Source organism: Lampetra planeri, chromosome 48 (assembly GCF_965212315.1).
Source record: "Lampetra planeri chromosome 48, kcLamPlan1.2.h2, whole genome shotgun sequence".
Lineage (NCBI taxonomy): Eukaryota > Metazoa > Chordata > Hyperoartia > Petromyzontiformes > Petromyzontidae > Lampetra > Lampetra planeri.
This window is the reverse complement of record NC_136154.1, coordinates 6,961,512-6,973,830: the sequence shown is the minus strand read 5'-3', so window position 1 is coordinate 6,973,830 and position 12,319 is coordinate 6,961,512. Positions and strand designations below refer to the sequence as shown.

Genomic DNA, 12,319 nt, shown 5'->3' with positions numbered 1-12,319 from the left:
AGGAGGTTCCAATGGTACCAAAAGCCCTCGTTTGGTTTCTCCGCAGAACAATAGCCAATTGAAGTGAACTACTTTATCACTCACCCCGTGAAGCTCACACAGAGCCAACAAACCTGGCCACACGCGATTACAAATTAACCGAAGTGGCTCATATAATAATGATAGGAGCAGCCAAATAATCTAAGTATTGCCCATAAACTTAACACTGCCATAAGATCTCAGCACTGCCCGTAGACTCATCGCTGTCCACAGAAGAAGCATTTCACGTAGACGTATAACACTGCCTCGTAAACTTAACACTGCCCATACATTTTTATTTAAAGCTTTCATCACTGCAGGGATTCATATTCTTGGTTCTTTCGGTAAAGTCACGTAGAAGGGAAATAATAATAAAATTATATATATAACAACAAAAATTCTCACGATGTTTCGCCTGCAACACAAGCAATCGTCATCAGGTGTGAAATCCACAGCAATACAATTTCCAAAAATAATTGTTGTTTTATATTTTTATCTTTTTTATTATTTCCCTTCTACGTGACTTTACCGAAAGAACCAAGAATATACTGCCCATAAACTTAACATTACATGTAAACTTTGTTAATATTTACCAGATGAAGCCCACTGAGCTATGAGCTCTTGCTCAGAGGCGACCTGCCCACATCATCTGATGATAGCTCATCAATAGTGGATGATGTCATCATCACACGTGGGAATTTCTAGTGGCAGCCAAATCATCTCGACGATCTGAACGCATTTTTGGTTTATACACTACACTATACACTACACTATACACTAATATACACTACACTATACACTATACTATACACTACTATATATACTACACTACACACTACACTATACACTACACTAAACTATACACGACACTATACACGACACTATACACTACTATACACTACACGATTGTACACTACATAGCTGTCAAACCCTTATCAATGCCCTACCTTATTACAGACCCAATTCAGACCTTATTGGTCACCCCGTGCCCCTATAAATCTCAACGTTCATTCTATACACTACACTATACACTGCTATACACTACACTATACACTACTATACACTAGACTACTATACACTACACTATACACTGCTATGCACTACACTATACACTACTATATACTACACTGTACACTACACTATACACTACTATACACTACACTATACACTGCTATACACTACACTATGCACTACACTATACACTACTATACACTACACTGTACACTACTATACACTACTATACACTACTATACACTACACTATACACTGCTATACACTACACTCTGCGCTACACTATACACTACTATACACTACACTGTACACTACTATACACTACTATACACTACACTATACACTACTAAACACTACACTATACACTACGATACACTACACTAAACACTACTATACACTACTATACACTACTATACACTACACTATACACTACGATACACTCCACAGCGAAATCATCTCGACGATCTGAACGCATTTTGGTTTCAAATGCGGAGGGGGAGGGGACCCCGAAGGAACCCAGAGAAAAAAACCCACACGACCACCACACACGACCACCCCACACGACTACCCCACGGAACACGAGCGCCACAGGGAACACGACCACCACAGGGAACACGACCACCACAGGGAACACGACCACCACAGGGAACACGACCACCACAGGGAACACGACCACCACAGGGAACGCGATCACGCGAACTCCCAACGTGCAACAGGCATCGCCAGGCTCCAGGATTGAACTGCACGACCTTCCTGCGTACTGGGCGAGGGAGATCACATCTCAATCTTGATTTGAAGCTTTCGTGACTGCAGGAATCCATACTCTGTGTGGTTCTTTCGGTAAAGTCACGTGGGTAGAAAAAATTATAAAAGAAAACACGACGTTTCGGTCGCAACACAAGCGGCCGTCTTCAGGTGAAGAAATCCACAGCAAGAAAATTTCAAATTTCTATTTTTTTTTATAAATATTTTTTTTATTTCCCTTCTACGTGACTTTACCCAAAGAACCAAGAATATACTGCCCATAAACTTTAAACGTTTCGGTTGCAACACAAGCGGCCGTCTTCAGGCGAAGAAATCCACAGCAAGAAAATTTCAAATTTCTATTTTTTTTATCTTTTTTTTTTATTTTCCCTTCTACGTGACTTTACCCAAAGAACCAAGAATATACTGCCCATAGACTTTAAACGTTTCGGTCGCAACACAAGCGGCCGTCTTCAGGTGAAGACGGCCGCTTGTGTTGCGACCGAAACGTCTTGAAACGTGATAATTGGTTTTTTACCCTTCTATCTGGCAACAAAACTGACACCTTTTTTTACAAGGAGTCATGTTTGCATAGACCACAATACCTGCAGTCATAATGCAAAAAAAAGTGTCAGTTTTGTTGCCAGATAAAAGGGTAAAAAACCAATTATCATATTTTTATTATTATTATTTTCTACCTACGTGACTTTACCGAAAGAACCACAGAGTAGAGATCGCATCTCCTCGCCATCGCGGCACACGCGAATTGAATGGCTACAAAAGTACTTCCTGTTTATCTTCTTGGTTCTTTCGGTAAAGTCACGTAGAAGGGAAGTAATAAAATAATAAAAATAAAACATAAAATAAAATAATTCTCACGACGTTTCGGCTACAACGCAAGCAGCCGTCTTCAGGTGAAGAATGAGACACCTCCAACCCAGCTTATATATAAGCTCCTAGCTTGGCAGTGTCTCATTCTTCACCTGAAGACGGCTGCTTGCGTTGTAACCGAAACGTCGTGAGAATTATTTTATTTTATTATGTTTTATTTTTATTATTTTATTACTTCCCTTCTACGTGACTTTACCGAAAGAACCAAGAAGATGAATCCCTGCAGTCGCGAAAGCTTTAAATCGAAATACTTCCTGTTTATTGACATCGGAGGGGAAATGTTGGCTGTGGAATCCTGGCCAGGATTTAATACCGGACGCTGTAAGCCCAACCTCATGACCTAACCTCCACTTGATCCACAGCTGTGAACCCTTGATATGTTGTATGTTACCACGCCCCACTGAGCTCTTCTTGAGAAGCAGGCCTGGCCATCACGAATGATAGCTCAACGAAGTGGCTCATCGCCGTCGTGCGGACATTTAGAGCAGCCGAATAGTCTAAACCGCGTGACGTTGATTCCGAATGTGGAGGGTGAAAACCGGAGGGCCCTGGGAAGAAAAAAAATCCATGCAGCCACGGGGGGGGTAGGGGGTAGAGAGACACAGACTCTAAATCTACAGCAGCAGGCGTCGTCAGGGTCGGGACCGAACCCACGACCTCCTGTACACCAGGCGAGGTAGTCAACATCTCCTAGCCCACCGTGATGAGAGTGAGACGCAGACTCCAAATATCCAGCAGCAGGCGTCAGGGTCGAGACCGAACCCACGACCTCCTGTATACCAGGCGAGGTAGTTAACATCTCCTAGCCACCGTGATGAGAGAGAGACGCAGACTCCAAATATCCAGCAGCAGGCGTCAGGGTCGAGACCGAACCCACGACCTCCTGTATACCAGGCGAGGTAGTTAACATCGCCTAGCCCACCGTGATAATGAGAGTGACAGAGACGCAGACTCCAAATATCCAGCAGCAGGCGTCAGGTTCGAGATCGAACCCACGACCTCCTGCACACCAGGCGAGGTAGTCAACATCTCCTAGCCACCGTGATGATGATGAGAGTGAGAGAGAGACGCAGACTCCAATTATACAGCAGGCGTTAGGTTCGAGATCGAACCCACGACCTCCTGCACACCAGGCGAGGTAGTCAACATCTCCGAGCCCACCGTGGCGCCCAGAACGCAAATCCATAACATTTGTCCCTTTAGCCTGTTATGTTTGAATGCCTAAAACATTGAACGCCTATACATGAGCCGCTATGATCGAATCACTATTCGTTATCCCCTATCCGTAAACTCTCACCACTCAACCCCTAACTCTGAACCACTATCTCTGAACCCATAACCCTTTTAGTCATTATCGCTAAATCCCTAATATGGAACCCATAACCCTGAATCCGTATCGCTTATCCCCAACCACTGCACCCCCATCCCTGAGCCCACATATCCGAAACCCCTGACCCTGAGCTCCTAGCCCTAAACGTATAACATTGAACCGCTATCCCTGGACCCCAAAAAACCCCGAATTCCTGTCGTCAAACCGCTAACCTCATCCCTGGAGCCTCATCTCCGAACCTGAAATATTTAACCCCCCGATCCCCGAATCTTGTTAATCCTAAATCACAACCGTAATAAGTATAACCCGTAAAAACAAAGTTTTTCACTATACATCCTTTATATGCGTGGCAGCGAACTTAATATAAAGGATTTAAAAATATATTCGCCTGTGGAGGACGCAGGGATCGATCCCGCGACCATTTGGCATGGGAAGCGAGGGCGCTACCAACTGCGCTACTCCACCACGGCCTGTGGAGGGGTTACGTTCTGGGCTCTTACACTGTGACGTTCAGCCAAAGCCATGAATGAGTTATATTTGAATATATGTAAAATAAATGTTTTTTGCCTAAAAAGTGTAAAATTTTGGGAATTTTTTTTCACGAACATTAATTGTCTCGCACAACGAGTCTGTGTGGAAAATGTCAGCTCGATTGGATCACGGGAAGTGGGTTAAAAAACGACCGAAAGATGTGCACGGTCGTAAGCAAGCAAGCAAGCACGCAAGCACGCAAGCAAGCAAGCAAGCGAACTTAATATAAATGATTTAAAAATCACGACCTCCAGACCCGTATCCCCACGTCTTCGATGAGCACCGGCTGGTAGCTACGGAGGATGTGAAAGATGTTCAACAGAGACAAAGCTCCCCCGTGTAGCCTGTAACAGACTGTTGGGGCAAGTGCTGTTAGCGAGCACCTATGAAGGCTACCGGCACTGTGGCACACGAGGGGGTGGGTGGCCAACACAACGCCCGGCCGCCTTTGTCTCCCCAGTGGCGATGTTTACCACACACCGCCCCATGTACTCATTTGAGGCTGAGTCGACCTAGGCAAGACCCAGGACCGGTTGAGATAATCGTCACTGCCGGTGTTGTCCGCAAGCGGGAATCGAACTCGGGTCAAAGCCGGGTTCATAGCGCAGCGCAGCGCTGACCGCTACCAACAAACACACACACACGCACACCCCCAAAGCCTGAACCACAGATCCCGAAACCCCCAAACCCAAGAACGCCATCGTCTCACCGTCGCCAGCGTCAGCATCACCACCGCCGTCGCCACGAGCAGAAAAGGCGCAGGAGGTGATCGGGTTCCATAGGTAGCCATGGTTGAAGGTTGTGTGGTTGTGTGTGTTTGTGTGTGTGTGTGAATAGTGGGGGGGGGGGGGTCTGTCTAGAGACTGTGGGGGGATCAAAGGGGGGCCTTGGGGGAGGACGGGGTAGGGAGGAGGGTGACGGCGTGAGTGAGGCTATGGGAGAATGAAAATGATGGAAGGTCCGCTCGTCGCTGCCGTCCTCATCGACTTCTCGCCTCTGAGTTGGGTTACTCCTTCACGACTCGTCGTGTTGGGGAGGGAGGGGAGGGGAGGGGGGTTCTCGTCTTCAACTCAGCTTCCTCGTTCCTCGGGCATGAGTACCACCACCCACCCAACCAACCACCCAACCAACCACCCACCCAAACACCCACCCATCCATCCAACCAACCACCCACCCAACCAACCACCCACCCACCCAACCAACCACCCACCCAAACACCCACCCAAACACCCACCCATCCATCCAACCAACCACCCACCCAACCAACCACCCACCCACCCAACCAACCAACCACCCAACCAACCACCCACCCAAACACCCACCCATCCATCCAACCAACCACCCACCCAACCAACCACCCAACCAACCAACCCACCCACCCACCCAACCAACCAACCAACCCACCCACCCAACCAACCAACCAACCCATCCACTACCACCCACCCACCACCAACCATCCACCACCATCAGCCCACCCACCCACCACGACCCACCACCACGACCCACCACCAAGACCCACCTCCACGACCCACCACCACCACCCACCACCACCAACCACCCACCCACCACCAGCCACCCACCCAACCAGCCACCCACCACCAACCCAACCACCACCACCCAACCACCCACACCCACCTACCCACCACCACCATCAACTCACCCACCCACCCAACCCACCCACCCACCCACCACCATCAACCCATCCACCACCACCCATCCACCACCACCCATCCACCACCACCCACCACCAACCACCCACCACCACCCACCCACCACCACCCACCACCACCCACCACCACCCATCACCCGACAACGCACCCAACCACCCACCACCACCCACCACCATCAACCCACCCACCACCACCCACCCACCACCACCACCCACCCACCACCATCAACCCACCCACCACCAGCACCCACCCACCACCAGCACCCACCCACCCCCACCACCCACCCAACCACCACCACCATCAACCCACCCACCCAACCACCACCCACCCACCCACCACCACCATGGCCCACCAACCACCACCACCCCCCACCACCACCCCCCACCACCACCCCCCACCACCACCCCCCACCACCCCCCACCACCACCCCCCACCACACCACCCTCACACTCATACCACTCACCACCCTACGGGTCTCAGCCTCAAGGCTCCGGGTTTGCGAGTCAGCGGGGGAGAGGTGCGCCCGGCAACCCGTGCCAAGTTCACCTGTACACCTGTGTTGTGTGTGTGTGTACACTGTGTGTGTGTGTGCACTGTGTGTGTGTGTACACTGTGTGTGTGTACACGTGTGTGTGTGTGTACGTTGTGTGTACGTTGTGTGTACACTGTGTGTGTGTACACTGTGTGTGTACACCTGTGTTGTGTGTTGACACCTGTGTCGTGTTGACACCTGTGTGTGTATGTGTACACGTGTGTGTGTGTACACGTGTGTGTACACGTGTGTGTACACGTGTGTGTACACGTGTGTGTACACGTGTGTGTACACGTGTGTGTACACGTGTGTGTACACGTGTGTGTACACGTGTGTGTACACGTGTGTGTGTACACGTGTGTGTGTGTACACCTGTGCTGTGTGTACACGTGTGTGTGTACACGTGTGTGTGTACACGTGTGTGTGTGTGTATACACTGTGTGTGTGTATACACTGTGTGTGTGTGTACACGTGTGTGTACACGTGTGTGTACACGTGTGTGTACACGTGTGTGTACACGTGTGTGTACACGTGTGTGTACACGTGTGTGTACACGTGTGTGTGTGTACACCTGTGCTGTGTGTACACGTGTGTGTGTACACGTGTGTGTGTGTGTGTGTATACACTGTGTGTGTGTGTTTGTACACTGTGTGTGTGTACACGTGTGTGTGTGTACACCTGTGTTGTGTGTGTGTGTACACTGTGTGTGTGTGTACACGTGTGTGTGTACACGTGTTTGTGTACGTTGTGTGTACACTGTGTTGTGTGTTGACACCTGTGTTGTGTTGACACCTGTGTGTGTGTATGTGTACACGTGTGTGTGTGTGTACACCTGTGTTTAGTGTACAACTGTGTTGTGTGTACACGTGTGTGTGTACACGTGTGTGTGTGTATACACTGTGTGTGTGTGTGTACACTGTGTGTGTGTACACGTGTGTGTGTGTGTGTACACTGTGTGTGTGTACACGTGTGTGTGTTTACACGTGTGTGTGTGTGTGTGCACTGTGTGTGTGTACACGTGTGTGTGTACACATGTGTGTGTACACCTGTGTTGTGTGTACACCTGTGCTGTGTGTTGACACCTGTGTGTGTGTACACTGTGTGTGTACACTGTGTGCACACGTGTGTGTGTGTATTTGTGTGTGTACACACTGATACACACACACACTGATACACACAAACACTGATACACACACTGATACACACACACACTCATACACACACACAGATACACATACACACCTGTAACTGTAATATCTAAGCACTTCACCTGCACGCGCCCGTGATTTCGGCTTACAGGTGCCATTCCCTATGTGTGGTCCTACTGAGGATGGGGTGTTGTTAGTGATGATGGTGGTGGTGGTGGTGATGGTGGTGATGATGATGATGGTGGTGGTGTGGTGATGATGATGGTGGTGGTGGTGGTGATGATGATGATGATGGTGGTGGTGGTGATGATGATGGTGGTGGTGATGATGATGATGATGATGGTGGTGATGATGATGATGGTGGTGCTGGTGATGATGGCGGTGGTGATGATGATGATGGTGGTGGTGATGATGATGATGGTGGTGGTGGTGATGATGGTCGTGGTGATGATGATGGTGGTGGTGATGATGATGGTGGTGTTGATGATGATGATGATGATGGTGGTGTAGTGTATAGTGTAGCGCATAATGTAGTATACTAGTTAAAAACTAACCGGTTGTGTTGGGGCGTAAGGCCCACTACAACATTCACAATTCGAGTGACCGTGGCGTTTCGCTGGTGACTACATCCAGCGTCATTAGGCGATTTAGCCAGAATTGAGTTCGATGCCCGCTCACGGCCACCGCCGCCACCACCGCCACCACCGCCGCCAACACCGCCACCAACACCACCACCAACACCACCACCAACACCACCAACACCACCACCGCCACTACCGCCACCAACACCGCCACCAACACCACCACCAACACCACCACCAACACCACCACTGCCACTACCGCCACCAACACCGCCGCCAACACCGCCGCCACCACCACCGCCACCGCCAACGCCACCACCACCGCCAACACCACCGCCACCACCACCACCGCCACCACCACCGCCAACACCACCGCCAACACTACCGCCACCACCACCACCAACGCCACCATCGCCAACACCGCCGCCAACACCACCGCCGCCACCACCCGCCGCCACCACCGCCGCCACCACCGCCGCCACCACCGCCGCCAACACCGCCGCCACCACCGCCGCCACCACCACCAAGACCACCACCGCCAACACTACCGCCACCACCGCCACCACTGCCGCCACCACCGCCGCCAACGCCACCACCACCGCCACCACCGCCGCCACCACCGCCGCCAACGCCACCACCACCGCCACCACCACCAAGACCACCACCGCCAACACTACCACCACCACCGCCACCACCGCCGCCACCACCGCCGCCAACGTCACCACCACCGCCACCACCACCAAGACCACCACCGCCACACTACCGCCACCACCGCCACCACCGCCGCCACCACCGCCGCCAACACCACCACCACCGCCACCACCACCAAGACCACCACCGCCAACACTACCGCCAACACCGCCACCACCGCCACCACCGCCACCACCAACACTACCCGCCACCACCAACACTACCGCCACCACCACCGCCAACACCACCAACACCACCGCCAACACTACCCGCCACCCGCCACCGCCAACACCACCACCACCGCCAACACCAACACTACCGCCACCACCACCACCACCGCCAACACCACCAACACCACCAACACTACCGCCACCACCACCGCCAACACCGCCAACACCACCGCCAACACTACCGCCACCACCACCGCCAACACCACCAACACCACCGCCAACACTACCGCCACCACCACCGCCAACACTACCGCCACCACCACTACCGCCACCGCCAACACCACCACCACCATCATTGCTAAGAGCAATTATCTGAACCGCTCCCGACGCTTCCTCATCTAGGTCAACTGAGCCTCAAATTGAGTACCTGGTGCGGTGTGTAGTGAACATCGCCACTGGGGAGACAAAGGCGGCCGGGCGTGGTGCTGGCCACCCACCCCCTTGTGTGCCACAGTGCCGGTAGCCTTCATAGGTGCTCGCTAACAGCACTTGCCACAACAGTCTGTTAGAGGCTACACGGGGGATCTTTGTCTGTGTGTGAGGTGCTAGCTAACAGCACTTGCCCCTGCAGCCTGTTAGAGGCTACACGGCGGATATTTGTTTGTGTCTGTGTGAGGTGCTAGCTAACAGCACTTGCCCCTGCAGTCTGTTAGAGGCTACACGGGGGATCTTTGTCTGTGTCTGTGTGTGAGGCGCTAGCTAACAGCACTTGCCCCTGCAGTGTGTTACAGGCTACACGGGGGATCTTTGTCTGTGTCTGTGTGTGAGGTGCTAGCTAACAGCACTTGCCCCTGCAGCCTGTTAGAGGCTACACGGGGGATCTTTGTCTGTGTGTGAGGTGCTAGCTAACAGCACTTGCCCCTGCAGTCTGTTAGAGGCTACACGGGGGATCTTTGTCTGTGTGTGTGTTCGGCTTCAAAGGGCACAGGAATGATGAACCAGCAACCGGTCCAGCTGGGTTATGTGGACAAACTCAACTCCCCCCCCCGCCCGCCCCCCCGCTGAATGTGAGGCCAAGAATAACAGGTTCCGTCCTGAATGGTCAGTCAGAGTTGAAGCTTTCGCCCTGCAGGAATTCATGTCATTGGGTCTTTCGGTAAAGTCACGTGGATGGAAAATAAAAAAATAAGCAAAAAATAACAAATTTAAATGAAAAATAATTTTCATTTTATTTTGTAATTTTTATTTTCTACGTGACTTTACCGGGAAAAAAAACTTACAATTATTTAATTTAATGTTATTCTTTCTTCTTTTCTATCTACGTGACTTTACCGGAAATAATACGATAAAAATAAATAAGCTTAAAATTATTTTATTTTATTATTATTTTTTCTAACTACGTGACTTTACCGAAAAAAATAAACGAAAATAAACTTTATTTTTTTTCTACGTGACTTTACCGGAAAAAATTTTATGAAAATAAACTGAATATAATTTTAATTTTATTTCGTTATTTTTTTTTCTGTCTACGTGAATTTACCGAAAGAACCAAGAATATAAATTGTTTTCATATATATAAATACTTAGACCATCGAGTTTCACAACATTGCGTTGGTTCAACACACAGACGGCTTTTGCGACCCAAATATTAAATCGTGATTAAAGGGTTATTTTTGTATAGTGAAGTGTATAGTGTAGTGTATATTAGTGTGTAGTGTAGTGTATAGTGTAATGTGTAATGTAGTGTATAGTGTAGTGTATAGTCGTGTATAGTGTAGTGTATAGTCGTGTATAGTGTAGTGTATAGTGTAGTGTATAGTAGTGTATAGTAGTGTATAGTAGTGTATAGTGTAGTGTATATTAGTGTATAGTGTAGTGTATAGTGTAGTGTATAGTCGTGTATAGTGTCGTGTATAGTCGTGTATAGTGTAGTGTATAGTGTAGTGTATAGTGTAGTGTATAGTAGTGTATAGTGTAGTGTATAGTCGTGTATAGTGTAGTGTATAAGATGAACGTTGAGATTCATAAGGGGCACGGGGTAACCAATAAGATCTGAATTTGTCTGTAATAAGGTAAGGCACTGGTAAGCGGTTGACAGCTTTGCATAATATACACACGTACACTTATTACGTGCCAGAACGTACAGTGTATGATCTATCGATCCGAGTGTTTGAGAAGCTAAGAGTAGTCTTGCCAAACAATCTCGCCGTGGTCGCGTGGATTTGTCTCCGGGTCCTCCGGTTTTTCCCCCTCCACATTCAAAATCGACATCACCACGCGGTGAGAGTTATTTGCCCGCCGCTTTACTTTTCCACGTGATGATGGCAAGCCCACGACGTCGAGCTATCGCTTCCTGATAGCTAACGTCGCTTCTGCAAACAAACACATTGTCCTGTGGGAGGCAGCTGGTAGGAACGTTGGGTTGCTCGGTCAATGGCCTGCAGGGTCAACGGCGGCGTGGTGTATTCTGCAAATATGGCCGACTGTGAGGGTGGGCACAAGCCGGCGTGAGTAGGTTAAACGTTGAGTTTTATAAGGGCACCACGGGGTGACCAGCCCCTCCCCACCCAGCCCCCACCCCTCGCCCACCCCCCACCCAGCCCCTCCCCACCCAACCCCTCCCCACCCTCCCCACCCAGCCCCTCCCCACCCAGCCCCACCACTCCCACCCCCCACCCAGCCCCTCCCCACCCAGCCCCTCCCCACCCAGCCCCACCCCTCGCCCACCCCCCACACAGCCTCTCCCCACCCTCCCCACCCAGCCCCTCCCCACCCTCCCCTCTCCACCCAGCCCGACCCCTCCCATTTTTGGATACACGACGGACGGACGGACACAATAATCCCCTGTGGGCTGGTGGAACCAGGTGGTTCCTACCAGTATGAGCTGCGTAGTTCAGGAGGGTGGGGCCTTACCTGGTCAGAATAAAAAACAAAAGTTTATTCCACGCGTTTTTTGTCCTTGTATTTGGGTTTCTGTGCATTCGGAGTATTTGGCTGCATGCA

The 12,319-nt window shown here is 50.4% G+C and overlaps 1 protein-coding gene across 1 annotated transcript in view; it reads right to left on the bottom strand.

Annotated features, from left to right (window-relative positions):
• Positions 1-5,535, bottom strand: part of LOC144733741 (receptor-type tyrosine-protein phosphatase beta-like) — a 73,267-nt gene extending 67,732 nt beyond the window's left edge. The window contains exon 1 of the mRNA XM_078615763.1: positions 5,235-5,535. Within this exon, the coding sequence (XP_078471889.1) occupies positions 5,235-5,315 (81 nt within the window). The 5' untranslated portion in view covers positions 5,316-5,535. The remainder of the gene's footprint in view (positions 1-5,234) is intronic.
• Between the last annotated feature and the right edge of the window lie 6,784 nt (positions 5,536-12,319).